The 23246-nt window shown below is 34.4% G+C and overlaps 1 protein-coding gene and 1 long non-coding RNA gene across 19 annotated transcripts in view; one reads left to right on the top strand and one right to left on the bottom strand.

Annotated features, from left to right (window-relative positions):
• The window catches only part of LOC139809134 (uncharacterized), a 23115-nt gene extending 2669 nt beyond the window's left edge, over window positions 1-20446 (bottom strand). For 7 of the 18 annotated variants that reach the window (XM_071771813.1, XM_071771819.1, XM_071771824.1 and 4 more), the window contains exons 1-11: window positions 20190-20442; window positions 16336-17239; window positions 16076-16201; window positions 15791-15919; window positions 15512-15637; window positions 15229-15351; window positions 13941-14282; window positions 13220-13576; window positions 5572-5697; window positions 5295-5420; window positions 5032-5157 (exon numbers count right to left, since the gene is read on the bottom strand). In XM_071771813.1, the coding sequence (XP_071627914.1) occupies window positions 5032-5157; window positions 5295-5420; window positions 5572-5697; window positions 13220-13576; window positions 13941-14282; window positions 15229-15351; window positions 15512-15637; window positions 15791-15919; window positions 16076-16201; window positions 16336-17219 (2465 nt within the window). In that variant the 5' untranslated portion in view covers window positions 17220-17239; window positions 20190-20442. Of the gene's footprint in view, window positions 1-379; window positions 463-4198; window positions 4896-5031; window positions 5158-5294; window positions 5421-5571; window positions 5698-7073; window positions 7254-11322; window positions 11928-13219; window positions 13577-13940; window positions 14283-15228; window positions 15352-15511; window positions 15638-15790; window positions 15920-16075; window positions 16202-16335; window positions 17240-19626; window positions 19896-20189 lie in introns of those variants that run through there. The other 11 variants (XR_011731035.1, XM_071771817.1, XM_071771826.1 and 8 more) reach the window with 11 other exon arrangements.
• A 175-nt stretch (window positions 20447-20621) lies between these two features.
• LOC139809139 (uncharacterized) overlaps window positions 20622-23246 on the top strand; it is a 29796-nt gene continuing 27171 nt past the window's right edge. Inside the window, exon 1 of the long non-coding RNA XR_011731039.1 lies at window positions 20622-20997. This is a non-coding gene — a long non-coding RNA (uncharacterized lncRNA). The remainder of the gene's footprint in view (window positions 20998-23246) is intronic.

The raw sequence follows: 23246 nt of genomic DNA, 5'->3' as shown, positions 1-23246 counted from the left end.
GGTTCTTTTTTTCAGAACACGTATACAAAAAGTATAATAAAGAAAATGTATTTAAAAAATTCTCGATGTTACTAATTTATCTTGTTCACTTGATGCAAACTTTGGGGTATCATTGTTTTTGTAGCAAGAAACATAAATGAAATTATATGTCAAAATTAGATCAAAATTTTTGTCCAAAGAGAATATATTTATCTCGATAACAATTGGCAATCAATACATAGCTTCACAACGTTTCAACCCAGGATCCTTATCAAGTGATCTAACAAAATAGCATAGAGGCAAATAATAACGTCAATAATTAGAATTTAAAAAATGTAACAAAAATTGAATTCCCTATAGTCAGTGCAAAATTTAAAGAGCGAAATAAATATCAAAATACCTGATGAGAAAAAAAGAACCATCGCCAACACACTCTCTGTCTAATTCTTATGAGATATTGGCAGAAACATCATACATGAAAGACTAGAAATTAACAGAAAATAAGTATGATGCGCAGCAAAACGAGTAAAAAAGATCGAGAGTACATATTTACACAGAGAATGTCCCACGATATGGCTCCAATTTATATTGTGTACCATACAAGCGAAATTCACATTATCAAAGTGGCATACACGAAATATCAAAATTACAGAGCCACAAAACAAAACATGTTTGCACGATGGAAGTCAGGAACAAACTGACAGTCTCGCATATGTTTAAAAATTAGAAATTTTTTTTCAATAAAGATTTTGTACGGAGCACGTATACCTGCCGCATTTTATTAACTTTTTTAAGAAGGTACGTTTTGTACGGATATTACTCCTTTTACAATTACATGAGAACCATGAAAATATAAAACCTTTGATATATTAATTTGCAAATAAAAATAACAATTGTGCCGCAAACACGTAGAACTACGTCTACTGCACAGCAACAACTGTGCCGCTCGATAATCTAAGTAAATGCTTGTGAATGGCAGATGATGGGACGTGTATTTATCTAACAAAATCCGGCAGACAAGCGAAACAAAAATTCAATAAGTACACTTTCACAGGAAAAAAAGACAAAATGCCGATCATTCCAGACGATCGACACGTGAACACGAATGAAAGTAACGGACATGACGCGAGAGAAAAGGAGGAGAATGTGAACAGACTACGCGAGGAATTGGAGCGAACGCGACGAGAATTGGAGGCCATGCAAATGATAAACGCTGAACGTCAACAGCAACAGCAAAATGTCCTTTATCAGACTCTCAACAATGAAGGAAGTAGAAACTCTACAAATGCTGAAGAGATTGCGACGGTAATAGGTAATTTACAAAATTGTAATTTAGACATTAAAATGCCGAAATTTAAAGACGAAATCACATCAAATCCGATGGAATTTGTGGAGGGGCTAGAAAAATTCTTTAAAATGAAGAACGTGAAAGAGGATCGGAAATTGGTAATCGTGGAACACGCGTTAGAGGGAAGGGCGAGCTTGTGGATGGACTTGCTGAGTGTGGATATTCAAAATTATGGGGAATTCAAAGAACAATTTATTGAGAAATTCTATTCAGTGCCGACTCGCGTGCAATTCAAAAACGCGTGGATGGAGAGACGGTATGAGTCGGGGGGGGGGGGGGATTTATTGCAAACATACTATTACCGTCAGCTTAAAGAAGCGAAATATTTCATTCCCAAATTGTCTGAATATGAAATCAACTACAAAATTGTTCAACAGTATCCCCTCTGGATCAAAGAAAAAATGGTAATTATTAATTATAATGACGCGAATTTGATCGTCCAAACGCTGGCGAATTTGGATGGAATTCGAAGGGAGAAGGAACGTAGTCAACAAAGATACGCGAGCCCGCACATAAGACAAATAAGCACTCAAGGACATTGGGAACATAATAGACGTAGGTATCAACACAATAGATTCCACAACAGTTATCAGAATGAGGATTATTATTCGGGTTATAGAAGGGGTGGTCGAAACGGTTTTCGAGACTTCAGGCTACCTGATACGCGTTATCCTCCGCCAGCGAATACACCACGAGTGAATAGAGATAACTTCGACACTAGGATCAATAACAACGAATCGAGTAATAATTTAAACTAGAAATCGGTGCGATGAAATCAGGTCCGTCGTCGAATCGGGAGGATTTTGATTTTGTGAGTGAATTGGCTAGCGGAATTGAAGGAAAAAAGGACCAAGATAATGGCGATCGCGTTAATTTATTGGCTAAATGTTCACACGTCCGAGTTAGAATACATAATCAGCAAATGATGGCATTGCTGGATTCGGGTAGTCAGGTGTCAGCGGTGTCGGAGTCATTCTATAAAGAATTAATGTCACAAAACAGAATAAAAGAATTACCCGTGATAAATCTGATGGTCTCGACCGCGATCGGTAAAAAGTCTACACCAATTAAACGTCAAATTTTTATTAAAGTAGAAATTGAGGATATCACGATCGAGGACTCTTTCCTAGTCGTACCGTATTTAACATCAAATTTGATTTTGGGCCACAATTGGCTATCAAGAAATAACGTAATCATGCATTATAAGCGGAATTGTATAAAAATACAAGGGAAACGGTTAGCGAATTCGTCGATAATGTTCGGGCGGGATGCGATGGAAACGCTCGTATGTACTCAAAGGAACGATACGGTATATGTACATGTTATAGAAATGTGTGAATTGGACGCGAAGGGGGATAACAGTTCAAGTGAGGTAACGCGAGAGGAAAATAGGGGGGGAGAACTAAATTGTAATAAGATAAAGGATCAGATGATAACGGAAGTGATTAGGAGCGATCGGGTTGAAGAAAATGATAAAGAAACAATTATACAAGAATTACAAGAGAATGATAATATATATAATGAGATATGTGATGGTAATAATAATGATATATGGGATGAGATAGGTGAGGGTAGTAGTATATTATACGTGAGAATAATAATAGAGGTAATAACGCTCTGATATATGAAGATAAGAATGCTGAGTGCAAACAAGATGTGCTGGAAGACCCGATAGAGATCGCGTGTGGAATGACCTTACTTAGCAGCGTCCAAAAACATACTTTCCGCGAAATGTTAGAAGACTCGTTCACTTTTTTCGGACAAGCCGGGTTGCGCGAGGGGATACGAGCACCGCATAAAACTAAAGACCGGCATTCGTCAACCGAGAATCCGCCATAATTATCCCATTCCGTATGCGTTACGCGAGCCGACGAGAAAAGCAATCGAAAAAATGATCGAAGATGGGATTATTGAGAGGGGAATTAGTCCGTATTGTAATCCGTTAAGAATTGTAAAAAAAGAAGATGGTAGTGTTAGGGTTTGTTTAGACGCGAGAGGCATAAATGAAGTGATCGAAGACGATCAAGAATCACCACCGCTAATAAATGAATTGACGCAAAAGTATCACGATGCTCAGTGGTTCTCAAAGATAGATTTGACTCAGGGATATTGGCAAGTGCCATTAGAAGAATCGTCGCGACCGTTTACTGCGTTTTTGTTCGATTTCAAAACATATTTATTTTGTAGGGTTCCGTTCGGATTAAAGACCGCTGGTAGCGGTTTCATAAGAGCATTAAGTAACGCGTTGGGGGATGAGTTCGACGAGTTTATATCTCGTTATATTGATGATGTAATAATTGGCACTAAAACTTTCAAAGATCATATTAGGATTCTAAGCAGAATATTTAAACGTCTCCTCGAGTATAATTTTACATTAAAATTATCAAAATGTGTATTTTTTCAAAAATGTGTTCCTTTCCTTGGACTTGAAGTGTCGACAGAAGGTATTTCGCCGGAGCGAAAGAAGCTCGAGGATATTATAAATTTTGAAGAGCCAAAAAATAAGAAACAACTCCAACAATTTTTAGGGGTGTGTAATTATTATCGACAATTTAATGTGAGACACAGCATGTCAGTAGATTCATTCCGCGAATTGCTGAGAAAGGATGTAGGTTGAAATTGGACACAAGCACATTCCCTAGCATTTAGAGAGTTGAAGGGAAATCTTAACCAGAGTTTAACCTTGAAGCATATTATTCCAAAAGTGCTCTTCAAATTACAAACAGACGCGAGTGATCGAGGGATTGCAGGAATTTTGTATCAAGTTGATGGGGGAGAAAATCATAACATAATCAGATTGGTGAGTCGGTGCTTATCTCGTCCGGAAATTAAATATACCACTACGGAGAAGGAGCTTCTGGCGATCGTGTATTCAGTAGAGAAAATTCGGGTTTATTTGATAGGTGTACACTTCGAGATAGTAACAGATCACAACGTTCTAACGTTTTTGCAGTCCGCGGCTTTTCAAAGTGGCAGAATTATGCGGTGGACATTGTTGTTGCAACAGTACTCTTTTTCGGTGACGCATTGTCGGGGTGTAGATAACGTGGTGGCTGATTTTTTCAGTCGAAATCCGGAGGGAAAGTTTGCGGAGAAAAATCAGGAGCAAATTGTTATCTCATCGTTGCATCAATGTTTCTCTCTCGCATATAATAAAGAGGAAACATCGCTAAATGTAATAGCCATGATCCATTATGATGCCAATTTCGCTCGAGGCATCAAGGCGTTGAGCGAATGGCAGCGTGATGATCTAAAAATAAGATGTTACATTGATGCTGTCGATGAGAAGGGGGGGAATGCTGATTTTGTTGTGTATAACGATATACTGTTCCATCGAGAAAGGAGTAGTAAAAATTGGAGAATTGTAATACCAAAGAAAATGCAACGATCGTTAATAGATCGTCGCGTTCCATTGTTTCATCCGTGGGTACCCCCCCTTCCGCGGAGAAAGATGTAGTTCTACGTCAAAATATGGACAATACAGAAGTCAACGATTGTTCTGCAGTATGTTAACGTCCTGCAGAAATATTCGTATCATAACCCGTTGAATTAACTTGAAATGCTTGGTCTGCATCGAAATGTGTTACAATTGAAAATAGAATTATATAAAATATTAACGTTATAAATTATCCTTTGCAGAAAAATAAATATTTTAATAATAAAATGTCATTATATTATGTGGTACCAGCAAAACAAATAATTACCTATCACGTGCTCTTGTTTCCTTTCTCGATTGTTTACACATTTGAGGATCCAAATCAATTGTTTCCTGACTTTGACATTCTGCAGCGGGATTTGTATTATAATCCATTGAACTTGAAGTGCTTGGTCTACATTGAAATACGTAGTCATTAGAAATAGAATTATTTAAAACACTAATGTTGTAAATTATTCTTTTGAAAAAGAGTAAATATTTAAATATCAACATATCATTATATTGTATGATATAAGCAATACGAATAATTACTCTTTAAGAGCGCCTGTTTTTTCTGTCGTTTTTTTAAATGATTGAACGAGCAAGTCAGATGTATCTTGATTTTGACGTTCTGCAAAAGGATCCATACCATTATCCGCTAAACTTGAAATGCTTGATCTGCATTGAAATACGGTGCAATTAGAAATGGAAAATATGTAAATGGAAATTATTTAAAATATTAAAGTTGTAAATTATTCTCTCGCAAAAGTAAACATTTAAATATCGAGATATTATTATATTGTGTGATATAAGAAAAACGAATAATTACTCATTATGTGCGCCTGTTTTTCCTGTCATTTCTTTAAATGATTGACCGGACAAACCAGATGTATCTTCACTTTGACATTCTGCAGAACGATCCATACCATTATCCGCTAAACTTGAAGTGCTTGGTCTGCATAAAAAAGTGGTGTTATTAAAAACAGAAAAGAAAGAATAATTATTAAAATACTACACGTATTGCACGTATTATTTAATGCTATTATGTACTTATTGGCGGTGAAGTTTTGTAAGTGAAAATGAGAAAGAGGAAGAAAGAGAAAGAGATAGGGAGAGAATGTTTTATACCTCAAATTTCTGTAATGCTAATGTCAAACAATTAATGTCTGAATTTGTGATTAATAGATAAGTAAAACACGACCGATATGATATAAAATTAAGTTAGGGAGAAATGCTATTTTAACGTACTTGTTCTATTCTAGTTTTAGTTGAGATGAAGAATACCCCGGTAAAAAATGTTTTATATAAAAACATATTAAATATTTATAATCATATAATATTAAGGAATGCCCCTGGCAATTAAAGCGGATAGGCTTTAAGCTCCGGTAGCCGGATGGTATCATATAATTAGGTATATTTAAATATGTTTTTATGAGAAAAATTTTTTACCGGAACATAAATTCACACGAATAATTTTATTAGACTACCAAATCTTGTATTGATAGTAAAATGCCGTATCTTCTTAATTAAAGGAGGAGGGTCCCTAAGGCCTGTTTTCGGCACCCCTTCAAAATTGGGCCAAAATGGCTGGAATCACTTCCTTATACCCTTGGAAGTAATATTTAGTCAATTCCAGCCTAAACGGAAGTATTTAGAGTGTATACTTCAAGTATACATGGTGCATCAGCGCGCCCGTATCAAGCATTTTTTGGAAAACTAAGCGTTATTGAGAAAAATGTTTCAGATAAAAGTTGTATGGTTTCAAGGGGGACATAAGATGGTGTCATTGGTTTGACCTTGGATAGTCATTTCATCAGACTCACCTTAACCAAGCACCCCAAAAGGTGAGAGGCAAGGGGACTCACCTTAATCAAGCATCCCAAAAGGTGAGAGGCAAGGGGACTTACCTTAACCAAGCACCCCAAAAGGTAAGAGGCAAGGGGACTCACCTTAACCAAGCACCCCAAAAGGTGAGAGGCAAGGGGACTTACCTTAATCAAGCACCCCAAAAGGTGAGAGGCAAGGGGACTCACTTTTTAAATCTAGCACCCCAAAAAATGACAGGCAAGGGGACTCACGTAAATCCAACACCCCACTCTACGTGGCTTCTTAAAGGAAGATTACGTTTACGATTTTACTGTTCACGTGTGGAGAATCAACAAGAATGAATAATATGATTTCAATCTCGGATCTCCTTAAGTAACGTTTCTACAAATCTATCTGTAAGAAGCCTCATAACTCGCAAAGTACTTAATAAAAAATGACTTAGTTATGAGTGTTTTGGATGTTGATACGCAATTCTATGTACTATTAAGTTTATGTTTTACTCACTTCTTAGTTGGCGACACTGTGTGTGTGCTCTCTCAAGCGTGACTTATCACGGTTCTGTTGTACTCTTCTACGAAGTAAAATACTTTATACTTTCCAAACAACCCTGCTTATTATTCCACAAAATCAACATATCATCAGGTTATGGGCCCAGGAGCATAAGCAGTATTAGTATTTGTTAGCCTAAAAAGAGGAATCTATAAACGATCTGGAAGTTTCTGGAAGGTTAGGTTAGAAGAGTGAAGAACAGGCGGGAAGTGCAATGGCATTGACATCGCAGCAATTTCAGAATGTGAAAGCTTTTGATGGAACGGGATACTCAAACTGGGAGTATCGAGTCAAGCTCATTTTGGAACAAAGTGATTGTTTACATGTCTTGACACAGGATCCCCCGTCTCAGGAAGCGGAATTGGCAACTTTTAAGAAGAATGATATAAAAGCACGTAATATAGTTGTACAGTGTTTAGCGGACAATGTGCTGGAGATGGTCAAAGAAAAACCATCTGCTAAAGAAATGATTAGAACGCTGAGAGCCACATATCAGAAGACAGGTATAGCAACACAGATACAGCTGCAGAGAAAACTGAGAACACTTAAATATACAGGTCAGTCTCAGCTAAATGAATTTCTAGTAGAGTTTGAGAAGACAGTACAGGAGCTCAAGAATGCAGGAGGAAAAATAGAAAAAACGGAGGAGATTTCGCAACTTCTAGCTGCAATGCCGGAGACCTACCAAACGGTGGTAACAGCGCTTGATGTGTTATTTTGCCAGGAAGAAACTAATGTAACTCTAGATTTGGTGAAAAACAAATTATTAATGGAAGAAGACAGACAAAAGAAAACTGAGAGTCTAAAGGAAAGTACGGTATCACAGCATGCTTTTCTTGGACAAAGATCAAAAAGGCAGTTCAATCGGAATGACAATTTCAGAGGTAATAGAGAGCAACTAGATAAAGGTTATGTTTTTTACGGAAACTGTTTTAACTGCGGTGCCAAAGGACACAAGAAGATGGATTGTCCACGTAAGTCGAAAGGTCTGACCAATGTTGCAGAACAGGAAGAAAAAGAGGAAGAGGAAAACATAACTTTTATACTAGAAGTAAAGAAGAACAATGACGGTGACATAAATGACGGCGGTCACACTGGATTATTCTCAAATAATTCCGAAATAATTTTCATAATAGACAGTGGTGCAACTATCCACCTGGTAAACAGTGATGTAGGAAGATACTTAAGAAATGTAAGAAGTGTTAACCACGAGGTGAAAGTAGCTAAAGAGAACGAGGTAGTAATTGCTAAGCGACAAGGAGATTTATTATTGCAAACGGTAGAAGGAAAGAATGTAACATTGACGGACGTTTTGGAATGTGAAAAACTTGCTTATAACTTACTGTCAGTAAAGAAAATAGAAGAAAAAGGATTTAAGGTGATATTTGAAAAAGGAGAAGTCAATATTGAGAAGAACAACAGAAGCATTATGAAAGGGATTATAAAAGGAAGTTTGTACCAAGTAAAGCTGGAATATGGAAAGGAAATCGCAAGTATAGGAGCTAGGGATGAGAAGAACCAAATGATACTACGACATAGAAGAATGGGACATTCTTCAAGATATCCAGTTGACGGAATATGTGAAATATGTCTGGAAGGTAAGCAAACTCGAGCACCATTTCTGAAATCAATTCCTGAGGACAGAAAAGCAAGTAGATTGCTTCAAATAGTGTCATCTGACGTATGTGGAAAAATAAAACCTCTCACAAGGGACGGAATGGAATACTTTGTAAGCTTTATAGATCACTTTAGTCATTTTGGAGTAATTTATTTAATGAAAAATAAAAGTGAGATTATAGAAAAATTTCGAGAATATGTTAACATGGTGGAATCTCAATTTAATAAAAAAATCCAAAATCTGAGATGTGATAACGGGGGTGAGTATACCTCTACTGAATTCAAAACTTTTTGTAGGTCGAAAGGAATCGTCATACAATATACTGTAGCTCGAAATCCAGAACAGAATGGAGTAGCAGAAAGATACAATCGAACTATTTTGGATAAAGCCCGATGTCTGATTTATGACTCTAACTTTACTAAGGATTTTTGGGGAGACGCAGTTCTGACAGCAACATATTTAAACAATCGAACTGAGACTTCAACTCTTCCTAAAGGTTGTACTCCAGCTGAAAGATGGTATAACTGTAAACCCAATTTAAAGAAGATTCATGTGTTTGGATGCTTGTCATACGCTCATATACCAAAAGAAGAGAGAAACGGGAAGCTTGATTCACACTCGAAGAAAATGTATCTCATAGGATATTGTAATAATGGATATCGTCTTTGGGATCCCGATAAGAAGACAGTAATTACATCACGTTCAGTGATATTTGATGAAAGCAAGAATATAACTCATCAAGAGAAGACTAAGAGAAATGTAATAGAGATTGCATCAAAGGATAGTGAAAGCGAAGAACAAAGCAAAGAAGTAGTAGAAACTGACGACACTGAAGAGTCTCAGGATAGTTTTTACGAAGACGCTCAAGAGGCACAGCCAGAATCACTACGAAGAAGCAAGAGAATAACAAGACCTCCTAAATATTTAGAAGATTTTGAGGTGGATCTTATAGCGGCCTTGACAACAGGACATTTACCATCTGAACTCCCAAGGAATTATAAAGAAGCAATAGAAAGTAATGATGGATGGAAAGAAGCTGTAAACAAAGAATTAAAATTACTTGAAGAAAATAAAACTTGGAAGCTAGTGCCTCAACCTCCTAATGCTAATGTTATTAATTCGAAATGGATATTTACTGAGAAAATAGATGACAAAGGTGAGATCAAGAAAAAGGCAAGACTTGTAGCAAGAGGATATCAACAACAAGCTTTAGAAGAAGAAGTTTATGCACCAGTCGCTCGAATGATGACGCTGAGAGTAATATTGGCTATAGCAGTTGAAAGAAACTTGAACATTCATCAGTTGGATGTGACATTTGCCTTCCTTAAGAGTGAACTAAATGAAGAGGTATTTATGTATCCACCAGAGGGTCTGGAAACTTTAGTGCCTGGACAAGTATGTAAATTATTAAAGGCGTTGTATGGTCTTAGGCAGAGTCCGAAGTGTTGGAACACTTGTATCAATGATCATTTGTTAAACTTAGGCTTTACTAGATCCAAAGTTGATCCTTGTTTATATTACACGGTACATATTTACTTACTAATTTGGATAGATGATATAATTATGGTGTCTGATTCTGAGGATGAGGTAGAATTTATTAAGAAGGAACTTATGTCAAAAGTAGAAATACGGGATTTAAGTAACAAAAAGAGATTAGTGTTTCTAGGCTTAGAAATAGTGAAAAATAATAACAAAATCAGTATTTCACAGAATAGACTTATTCAAAAGATATTAAATCGCTTCAATATGACTGATTGTAAACATTCTAAAATACCAGTACAACCAAAACTAGATCTTAAGAAAGGTGAAGTCGAATCTCTTCCTGAAATACCGTATAAAGAATTGATTGGTAGCTTAATGTATATAATGTTGGGCTCTAGACCAGATTTGTGTTATGCAGTCTGTTACTTTAGTAGGTTTCAGAATTGTTATAATCAGAGTCACTGGAATCAGCTGAAAAATGTACTTAGATATTTAAAGAGCACGGCGAATTTAGGTTTAGTTTATTATAAAAATGGAGATAAACAACAAATAAATGTTAGTGCATATGTAGATTCAGACTATGCAAGCGATGTGAATGACCGGAAAAGCACTAGTGGATATCTCTTAAAAATAAATGATAACGTAGTATATTGGAATTCTAAGAAACAATCTGTTGTGGCTTTATCGAGTAGCGAAGCTGAATATGTTGCATTGTCTACGTGTGTAACTGAATGTATCTTTTTAGAACAGTTGTTGTCAAATACCTTAAGGATTAGTGTTCGTCCAATACAAATTTATGAAGATAATATCTCGTGTATAAAGATGGCTCATACTTATGAATGTAAACGTAGTAAACACATCGATGTAAAACATCATTTTGTCAGAGATTTAGTTAATGATAAGTTAATAAGTTTAAGTTACGTACCAACAGATGAGCAAATTGCAGACATATTTACAAAGGCATTATCAGTTCCAAAGTTTATTAAATTTAGAGATCAAATGCACGTTGAAAATGTAAAATTAGATTAGATGAGTGTATTTATAGAATTGTGGGGGTGTGTTGATACGCAATTCTATGTACTATTAAGTTTATGTTTTACTCACTTCTTAGTTGGCGACACTGTGTGTGTGCTCTCTCAAGCGTGACTTATCACGGTTCTGTTGTACTCTTCTACGAAGTAAAATACTTTATACTTTCCAAACAACCCTGCTTATTATTCCACAAAATCAACATATCATCATTGGAAAGCTCTCGAAATAAGCTACAATTAAAGATATGTAAAAATAGGGGGTTCTATATAAAATATTGAAATCGACATTCACGTGACCTTCAAATGACTATCCAAGGTCAAACCAATGACACCATCTTATGTCCCCCTTGAAACCATACAACTTTTATCTGAAACATTTTTCTCAAAAACGCTTAGTTTTCCAAAAAATGCTTGATACGGGCGCGCTGATGCACCATGTATACTTGAAGTATACACTCTAAATACTTCCGTTTAGGCTGGAATTGACTAAATATTACTTCCAAGGGTATAAGGAAGTGATTCCAGCCATTTTGGTCCAATTTTGAAGGGGTGCCGAAAACAGGCCTTAGAGACCCTCCTCCTTTATGATATTTTATTGAACGTCATAATAACGTTCTCCATAATTTGATTGTATATTATATCCGTCGTGTTTTACTTATTTATTGCTTATATATGTCGCTTGAAAAAAACGTTTTTCTTAATATACATATAATTTAAAATAGAAGCTGTCTTAATATGAGTACGTGTTTAAACATAAAACGGATACTGTCATCAATTAAAACGGTCGAAAGTGATGGAATGTTTTCAGGGAAAATTGTAGAAAAAGCTAGAATAAATTAGGTTGGTGCTATAACATGTACAATAATAACTCAAAGATAAATATTAAATATCACTATGATGCTGACATTTGTAGACCTACAACGTATATTCAAATACTACAAAAAAACGGTTGATGGTTGGCTAACAGAAACTTTTATTAATTACTAGCTGGTTACCCGGGCTTCGTTTTTTCTTAAAACGACTTCATTTATGTTTCAATATCCTTATTATGGACAAACATAAGGAGTGTTTATGGATTAAACATCTCGTAACCAATCTTTTTTTACTCGGTTAATTATTTCCAGAAAAATTGGAAAAATTTTTTATACCGGTTTCCAAAAAGATCGATAACGAAAAATTATACACTTTATAACACTCCCCGGAAATTCTACCCCTGTTTTATATACAATTCTTTAAAATTCGGTCAATTATTTCCCAAAAAATTAGAAAAATTTCGGATACCGGTTCCCAAAAAGATCGGTAACGAAAAACTATGTACTCTATAACACTCCCCGGAAAATTCTACCCCTATTTTATATACTTTTGGTAAAAATTCGGTCGAATAGTTTAAGAGTGTATAAAGAACATACATACATACATACATACATACATTACATACATACATACATACATACATACATACATACATACATACAGACATTCTATTTTATATATATAGATTATTCATTTACGTAATCAGTAAATGACAGATTTGAGAGTTATCTTATATAAATTTTATTAAATATAGAGCTTTTTAATTTAAATATCTATAAGAACTATGTATAAAAATTGCACATTTTATATATCTACCTCAAATTTCTATAATACTAATGTAAAATACTCAAACAAATAAATATTTAATATAAATAAATATCTAATCTAAATTTTTAGATTGTCTTTATTTATGATGCATGAAAGAACGTGAAAATAAGTGATTCATATTTATTTAAATTATATTTGCGAAATAATTAAAAAATTATTATTATTACAATTTGAGAGGCACATTTATGATCAAAATTGCAAATAAGTATTATAAGGATGCCCTGACAAGAACTATTATTCGCTCAATTTTCTTTAGTTATTGATTGTTTTATCATTACATTTATTTTATAATCTTTAGTATTTTAATAATTTTTTGAATGTGTACTTACTTATTTCGACTCTGGATTCTTATGGAATGTCTCCTTCTTAAATGTTCTCGTAAATTTGGCATATGTGTTAAGAAAGACACTGTTTTGCAACATTCTTTACATTTTGCCTTATATCCCGGTAACTCCGAGTAATATTGTTTTAAGTCGTCAGTTAGTGTGAGAGTGTCATCATCGAGAGATATTCCATGTACATTAAATAAGTGGGCTCTCATTTTTGTTGTGCGATCTGTTAGATGAAATACCTTAATTTCTTTTTTACAGGTCGTGCACTTCATCAGCGAAGGTTTCAATTCTTCAAAATAATTCCACAACTTGCTGTATTTTTTTCTCGATGTCATAACCTTTCTGTAATACAGACTGTCTGATATTAAATGTGGTACAGTGATTGGCTCAACAAGCGTTTGTAGAATATCTCATAAAGATCATAAAAAGACATGGTCCACTTATTAGGATGTATGTTTATACGGATATAAAAATTTTCATAAAATTTTCATAATTAACAGATCGCGTACAGATCTTGAAACATATCTTTTTCAATTAGAAGGATAGAAAACGTACCAAATGTACGTGCACATTTATGATCAAAATTGCAAATAAATATTATATGGATGCCCTGACAAAAACTATTATTCGCTCAATTTTCTTTAGTTATTGATTGTTTTACGATTACATTTATTTTATAATCTTTAGCATTTTAATAATTTTTTGAATGTGTACTTACTTATTTCGACTCTGTATTTTTATGGAATGTCTCATTCTTAAATGTCTTTGTAAATTTCCAATCTTTGTTAAGAAGGATAATGTGTTGCCACAATCTTTACATTTGGCCTTATATCCCGGTAACTCCGAGTAATATTTCCTCAAGTCGTCAGGTAGTGTGCGAGTGTCACCGAAAAATATTCCATGTTCTTTTAATAAGTGTACTCTCATTTTTGTTGTGCGATTTGTTTTATGAGGTACCTTAATTTCTTTTTTACAGGTCGTGCACTTCACCAGCAAAGGTTTCAATTCCTCGAAATAATTCCACAACGTGCTCCATTTTTTTCTCGATGTCATAACCGTTCTGTAATACATATTGTTTAATATTAAATATGGTACAGTTGCCTCAGCAAGCGTTCGTAGAATTTCTCATAAAGGTACAAAAGAGACATAGTTTATTTATTAGGATGTACGTTTATACGGATATATAGTTTGAATTTTTCTAACTACCAGATCTCGCACCTAGATCTTCAAACTTATTACCTTTTTCCAAGAAAGATAAAAAACGCGCCAAGTATACGTGCTCCATACAACACCTTTATTAAAGAGAGAAAATTTTGATCTAATTTGGTCTTATAATGGCATTTGTATTTTTTTGCTACAAAAACAATAATATCAAAAGGTTTGCGCCAGGTAAATATAATAAAAAACACTTGGCACACTTGGCACACTTGGCACAAATGTCTTTTGTGTGTGAATCTAAATAATAAAAAAACAGTACAGGTTGTGTACCTTTTGATATCATTATTTTTGTAGTAAAAAATATGTAATTATAAGACAAAATTTGGTCAAAATTTTTTAAAATAAAGTTTGTGTATAAAGCACGTATACCTGGCGCATTTTATTATCTTTTTTCAAAAAAGGTATACTTTGTACGGATATCACTTTTTTTTATAATTATATGGGAACCACGAAAATATAAAACCTTTGATATATTAAGTTGCAAATAAAAAAACGCGGACAATACAGAAGCAAAGGTATTGTTCTGCAGTATTTTAACGTTCTGCTGAAGGATTCGTATGGTAACCCGTTGAGTTTGAAGTGTTTGGCTTGCATTGAAATAGGGTACAATTAGAAATGGATTTATTTAACATATTAATATTATTTAAATAAAATATTTAAAAGAAATATATAAATAAAATATTAAATAAAATATTTAAATAAAATTAAATTAATCTTTTGCAGAAGAGTAAGTATTTCGAGAGTAAGATATCATTATATTGTATGATATAAACAAAACAAATAGTTACCCAATACGTGCCCTTTCTTTTTTCGATCGTTCACATGTTTGAGGATCCAAATCAACTTTTTCCTGACTTCGACAAACTGCAGTAGGATTTGTATCAAAACCCGTTGTAATTGAAGTGCTTGGTCTACATTGAAAAAGGGTGCAATTAGAAACAAAATTATGTAAAATATTAACGTTGTAAAATTACTTTCTTGCAAAAGAGTAAAAAATTGTAAATCTTGTAAAAGACTAAAAAATTAAATATCAAGATATCGTTATATTGTGTAAGCAAAACGAATAATTACTCATTAAATGCGTTTGTTTCTTCTGCCGTTTCTTTAAATGATTGAACGGACGAACTAGATGTATCTTGACTTTGACGTTCTGCAGAAGAATCCACACTATAATCTGCTAAACTTGAAGTGCTTGGTCTGCATTGAAATACGGTGCAAATAAAAATAGAAATTATTTAAATGAAAATTATTTAAAACATTAATGTTGTAAATCATTACTTTGCAAAAGAGTAAATATTTAAATATTAAGATATTACTATACTATATGATATAAGCAAAACAAATATTTACTTATCAAGTGCGCCTGTTTCTTCTGCCATTTCTTTAAGTGATTGAACTGGCAAACCAGATAGTTCTCCACTTTGACGTTCTGCATCAGTAGGAGCCATACTATAATCCGCTGCACTTGAAGTGCTTGATCTGTGTAGGAATGTGTTGTGATTAAAAGTAAATAAGAGGAAGTAATTATTAAATATGTCACAGTGATAAGTTATATTTGTGCAGAAAGGTTAATATTTAACCAGTTGGTTACCATTACATTGTGTGATATAAGTTATAAGCAAAACAAATAGTTACTTATCAAGTGCGCTTGTTTCTTTTCTTGTTTGTTCAAATGATTGAACGGGCAACTCAGATGATTCTTGGTTTTGACATTCTGCAGTAGAATTCGTATCAAAACCCATTATAATTGAAGTGCTTGGTCTGCATTGAAATACGGAGTAATTAGAAACGGAATTATTTAAAATATTAACGTAAATCATTACTTTGAAACAGATTAAATATTTAAATATTAATATATTATTGTATTGTATGACATAAGCAAAACGAATAATTACTCATTAAATTCGCCTGTTTCTTCTGCCGTTTCTTTAAATGATTGAACGGGCAAACTAGATGTATCTTGACTTTGACGTTCTGCAGAAAGATCCACACTATAATCCGCTAAACTTGAAGTGCTTGGTCTGCATAGAAAAGTAGTATAATTAATCTTGAGAGCTTGATTATTCATATCGTGTAGAGCTTGCCACATCTTGTGAGCGGCATGTCTTTTTGCGACTTTTTTACTTTTTCCTTGACCAACTTCGCGATACTTTAGGATTGAACAAACAATAGTGAATTGTCTCTCGTGAGGTAAACCTTCTTCACTCTCCATCGTGTATTTCGGAGGTGGCCAGTGGTGCGACATACACATTTCTTGTAAGGCTCCGATTGGGTTGTTGACTATTTTCTCCTCCTCATATGTCTGGAGTTCTTGTAAATTTTGTGAGTCGGGCAAACTATTTAGAAGTGGAGATTCTACACCTTCGGTATTTACTCCAATTAATTTATCCAGCACGGCTTTCGCGGCGGCGTGTTTCGCTTCTTTTTTGGACCTGCCAGTTCCCATTACTGAAACAATGGGATCAACGACGTCGGTGACGGTGACTCTGTATCGAAACGTAGGCTCGTGAATGGCTTCCTTGATCTGCACCAGCTCGTACTTGGGTATCGTGCCTCGGCGGGAGAGCAATTCCTGCAGAATGGAGACGGGGGTTTTGCTGGGTAACGACTTCATTTCCAAACGTGCCGCCTCGTGCAACGGTAGTTTTTCCAACATCATGGTGTGCAACGTTACGCGAACTCTATTACGGCGATTGACGTTGTTTGAATGATTAGGAACGCCACCCACACCAGCCATCATGTTAGGCCCGACTTGCGGTGATTGATGCATTTCCTCCATAAAAATAGAAAAAAATAATACTTATTAAAATACTATAAGTGTACGTATTACTTAATGTTATATGTACTTATTGTCGGTAAACTGTAATGGAGTAAAGTTTTGTAAGTGAGAGTGAGAAGGAGGAAGGAAGAGAAAGAGATATAGGGAGAGAATGTTTCATATCTCGAATTTCTGTAATGCTAATGTCAAACAATTAATATCTAGACTGAATTTGTGATTAATAGATAAGTGAAACACGACCAATATAATATAAAATCAAATTAAGGAAAAACGCTATTTTAACGTAATTGTTCTATTCTAGCTTTAGTTGAGGTGAAGAATACTCCAGCAAAAATGTTTTATATATAAAAACATATTTAAATATATATAATCATATAATATTAAGGAATGCCCCTGGCAATTAAAGCGGATAGGCTTTTTTTGTTTATCTATATTAGATATAGCTCTATGAGTCTCTGCAGAAAAAAGGAGCGACCGGTCGCCGTCATCGCCGATGTCATATATGGCAATGCGAAAGAACGTGATAGCTCTCGTGCGTTTTTTATGAGGAAAAAGTAAATTTTGTGTGTTTTCTTGCGATTTTCGCTAAGGTAGCGTAGCTTGATTATTAGTAGTAATTGTTCCTTAACCACTATGAATGTTTTTTTTATTAGAATTCTCTGTTTCTAAAACTCTACTGGAGTTTAAAATTTTTCAGTTGTTGCTCATGCTTATTTTAACTTTTCCAAGTTCACGCCAAGTAAGTCCTTTGGGCAAAGCGGATAAACCATATTCTCTTCGGTCACAGGCTGGTATTCATAGTCAGATTTTATATTTAAAACTGTCTTAAGTACAATCTTAAGATGTCATAAAGTGTCCATAAACTAATCACAAAGCCGTATTAGCATCTTAAGACATTATACTTAAGAAAGTCTTGAAATAAGAACGAATTATGAATACGGGCCATATTGTGACTGCTGTTTTTTTTTTGTTTGAAGATGGTTTTTTAATAAAAATGTAAAACAGACCAAGCGCGAAATAAACGGAGATCAATTCCAGTGACCCATCCGCCTTACCCAGAGGTGTCGGGCAAAGCGGACAGTTTCTTTTACTTTAATTTTTGATTGCAAAGAGGTTTAAATGTTTATTTTTTTTATTTTTTATTTTATTTTATTTTGAAAATTGATTACTTTGAGAGGATTATTAGAATAAAAAAAGTTTCCAATCTTTAACTGTCTTTTTTCTTGCTAAACTTTAACACATCCGCGCTGCCCGAGCTTCCCCTGTATAAAATATTATATAAAATATGTCTATATATGTCCATACTATATGTTTTATTCTTTTGTATAATTTCTATTTGTATGTACAAGAAAAATAATAAAAAACGAGAGGGAGCAGTTTTTTCTGCGGCGGGAGGACCACATTTTTTTCCATGCTTTTTTTTCAACTGTAATTCCCATCGTTGAAGAGGCACTCTCACTCAAACGCCCTCTCGTCCGAGGGAATGGACGAGTAAGGGTATATTAAGGACTGCTGAGAATCTAAAAAAAAGACGTGGAAAAGAAAATAAGAAACGAAGCGCGTGGTGGAAAAAGAGAGAAAAGACGAACGAATATGCTGACGCGACGTTCAGGAAATGACCCCCGGTCATGGGCGCAGAGCGCAACCATAATTCTGACCAACAAAACCATAATTCCATGGGACTGTGCGGAAAAAGGCAAGAGGGCTCCCTCCTCACACTCATCTTGTTGCCACTGGCCCGGAACTCGGAACGGGGACCATGTCTCGTAATTTCGGATCGAATTTCAAGGGGCCGGTCACGCGGCTCGAATTAAAATTCGTGTCTCCGGGAAAGTAAGAATGCGTGAAGAGGAGAGGAGGCTGCGTGTCGATTGGTCAAAGTTCAAGGAACGTTGAACTCTCGACATGAGGCCTCGCAGTACCTTAATTCGAACGCTCTTGAAATTTTTCATTGTATCAAAAGCGATATCGGTGTGCGAAAGTTCCATATAAAATCGATCAAATTTATCAATAAAATGAATAATAAAATACATTTATATAATTTCTTTTATCTTATCATATTATTATTTAATTTACTGCAATCATTTTATGAAGTATACAAACTTCTTTGGTAGCAACGTCGGAAAGAATCGCTCGAAGGTGAAAAATCGCTATCTCAAAGGTATAAGGGTTATTTGGGGTGATGTGCAACACTTTTTTTTGTTGCTCGGAAAACATATCCAAAAATCAAATTCTTGAATATATCATGGCTGTATAATGTAGAGGAAGGAAAATACTAAAATTCTGCATGATCAGATTTTCAAAATTTTAAATTTTTCCTAAAAATTTTTCGAGTTTTCAACAACGTCTGTTTTAGCATTTTCATGTAGCGCGCGTGCGGCCCAGAACATCTAAGGGCATCACAAACCTGTTTTGCTCAATCTCGTGCGGCTAGAAGCCGCTTGTCCCTCTGAGAAGATTTGTTTGTACGTTGGTAGTAAAAACCCGCCGGCCGAAGCCGGGGGCCTTCGAGATACCATTTTCAAATTTTCTTGGGGTGATGTGCAACACAGGTAAAATTAAAGTAAAAAATGCATGAATATCGACATCAATCGACTTAAATGTTAAATTTGGGCTTCTTAAATACAAATTAATCGAAATCTGGTAAACAAAAAATTTCACTGTGTTGTAATCGACCTGAAAAAAAAATTATATTTTATTTGATTTCTTATTTATTTATCGCTTAAAAATTAATATAATGAAAGAAAAAACGCAAAAAACTTTATTTTTTATCATCTGAATCGCAGTTGTCACAAGTAAAATAGTTGCGACCTTGCATGTCGACACATTTCACATCATGTTGCACATCACCCCAAACACGCTATTTTGCGCGGACTGGCTTGACACCAACACAATGTAAGGAAATCACAAAATCGCTTTGGATTTATCAAAAGTACTTGAAAAACTAACAATATCTATAAAAATATTTACCTATAAGATGACTGAAACCAATTCACGAAATCACTATGGATGTGAAGAGCGAAAAAACTTTCAGCTCGAGAAATTTAACTCGCTTTTCGTACAGCAAACCAGGGTGCGTGCTATCTCGCGAGTTATTTATCTAAAACAAGGTATTGTCGACACAAACACATGGCAGTATGCGGTTCTGTCAAATGTCGAAATGCAGACCAGGAATCGGAAACGTTGCACATTACCCTATGTTGCACATCACCCCAAACAACCCTACGTCGACTATAGCCCGCGATATGCAAACGGTATTTATAGCAAAAGTCAATAATTTTATAGTAGAGTCGCCATGGACAACTCGCGTACGAGAAGTGACCGGCGGCAGTTTTATCTCGCCACTCGGTATAGCGCGGGATCGACCTCGCGAAATCGAGCCGGGCCGAGTCTTTGTCGCGGAATTGCTCTATCTATCGACAACAATTATCGCGCGAGCGAGCGAGAGCGAGCAATTGTCTATAAGGTAATCCCGGAACGATTGATCGAACTTGCCTGCGAGCGACGTACACGTGGCTGTCTATTCCGATGCATCACCGGGTATATAACGTATCCACGTCGCAGAGAAATCATTTCTATCGCGGATATCGTTTCGTTTAGCCAAGTCAACTGTGTAGAGAAATTTATCTTATCGCGTATTCCAGTGAGCGGACTTAATTCTTTGGTTACTCGTAGGGCCAGGTGTCGCGGATCGGAACGAGACTCTTGATTCGGGATCGCCAGTTATCGCATTCCTTTGCTCGAAAACAAAGATCTGCATCGGAGATGAAGATAAACAGTAAGTTTCAGGAAACTCGCGATGTTTAAGAGCATTTTGTTATCTGGAAATTTCCCGAAACGATAAAGCCAGGTGCCGTTCCTGACGATCTATATCAAAACACTGGCGCCGTTAACTATACATTTTTAAGGGAGACTTTGAAAACTAAAAAAAATATAAATAAATAGATAAATAAAATATAAAATTGTGCAAATTAGAAATTTGCACTTGGCTTCCTCATAGAGGAAGCTTTAACTTCCGTTAATTTGGAGATATCGATCTATTTCTAATTTTATTATATTTTTCAGTCTTTTCTACCCCTATTTCATATATAATTTTTTTAAATTCGGTTGATTAGACTTAGCTTTATATGCGATCAAAATTATGGACCTTTGATCGCGTATAAAGCTGGGTCTAATCAACTAAATCTTAAAAAATTATATATGAAATAGGAGTAAAAAAGACTGAAAAATATAATAAAATTAGAAATAGATCGATATCTCCAAATTTGCGGAAGTTAAAGCATAAACGAACATTTCTATAAGAATTCAAAATTTTATTAAAAAAGAACCGCTTTACCGATCATTGCCAAATTCAATCCCAACCTTCCTTACATGATACTCTATCGATTAAAAAAAAATGCACTCCGATATCTAAAACATTACGGAAGTTAGAGCATTAACGAACAACAAAGCAAAAATTAAAAAATTAAAAAAAAACCCTTGATTATTAGCAATTTTTATTAATTCTATTATATTTTTCAATTTTTTCTACCCCTATTTCATATAAAATTCGTTAAGATTTGGTTGATTAGTTCTGGAGTTATAGAAATTTCAGTAAATTTGGCACATACACACACACATACCCACATATACACATACCCACATACACACATACATACACACATGCATACATACAGACATTTTTTAAAATTGCAATTTTTCGACGTTTTAGAACATTCTGAACACATTCAGAAAAACAAAAAAATTTTTTTTAACAAAAACAAAGCTTTTTCTATGAGGAAGCAAAAGAATTAGAAAATAATTAAAAGAATAATTTTTGCATTGTTTTTTTACAAAAAAATAGTCTGAGCAGTGTGAAAAATTTGCTCATATATATAATTATATATAATTGTATTTTATATACAATCATTACATTTATATATGATTATGTATGATTATATATAGGCAAATAAATGAACAATGCAAGAACAATAAAAAACAATGTAAAAATTATCCTTTTAAATAAACTTCCGAATACCTCCCGATTTTGATAAAATTTTACAGGTATGTAGTACTCACTAAATGTAGTCGAAGCCTACAGTGTTAAGTTCCGCAAATGCTTAATTTCTGAAAAAACATTTAATTTTTCGACAAATTTAACGTCTTCATGTTCTTGTAATAAAAATAAATTATATCTTACTCTATGAATTAAGAATAACATTAGAAAAAAGATAACCAATTGTTGTGTGGATGGAAAAGTGCATGCGTGGATACAGTAGGTTCCGGCCTCCCTGCGGGAGGCTCCACTACGGTTAAACTAGACACATAGTATACCTTGCAAAGTACATGCACGAACTTTGTACGCGTGGAAAGTTGTAAACCCATGTGGCACCTTGTAGTGGGCGACATGAAGTGGACCTCATTTCGAGTGGAAAGTTGTAATGAGTCTATCACATACTAAATCATAATTTTATAAAAATTAAAAAATAATTAAATAAAAATGAAAAAAATGGTTACATTTTTAATTTTTAATATATTTATTATGTCTTTGACCAGAATATACTTCTTTAATATCTAAAATTAATTTTGAAAAGGATTTAAATTGTGTTTGACTACATAATTTATTTGAACATTTTATGCCTTTATTTTTCTCGATATAAATCCATTTAAAGATATTTATTTGGAGGCCATTTGAAACATTTCCACCAAATAATACGTAAATTGGGCGTGGGAGGTTTTCGGAAGTTCATCCATCCTTTTAATTATTTTCTAATTCTTTTTCTTCTAATTCTTCTTGTACATACAAATTACAGAGATTATACAAGAGAAAAAAACATATATGAACACATACTACATAAAATTTTATATAATCTATACTATATCTATAATATATAAAATTTTTATGGGTGGTGTATGTTTGAACGTTATAGGGGTAGAAAAAACTGAGAAAAATAATAGAATTCAAAAAATTGTTAATAATAAAGGGATTACCGATTTCTGTCTAAAAAAAATCTACGTGACTGCTTTAATTTCCACAAATTTTGAGAT

Source organism: Temnothorax longispinosus, chromosome 2, assembly GCF_030848805.1.
Source record: "Temnothorax longispinosus isolate EJ_2023e chromosome 2, Tlon_JGU_v1, whole genome shotgun sequence".
Lineage (NCBI taxonomy): Eukaryota > Metazoa > Arthropoda > Insecta > Hymenoptera > Formicidae > Temnothorax > Temnothorax longispinosus.
The sequence above is the reverse complement of the archived record's forward strand: the minus strand, read 5'-3'. Positions and strand labels throughout refer to the sequence as shown.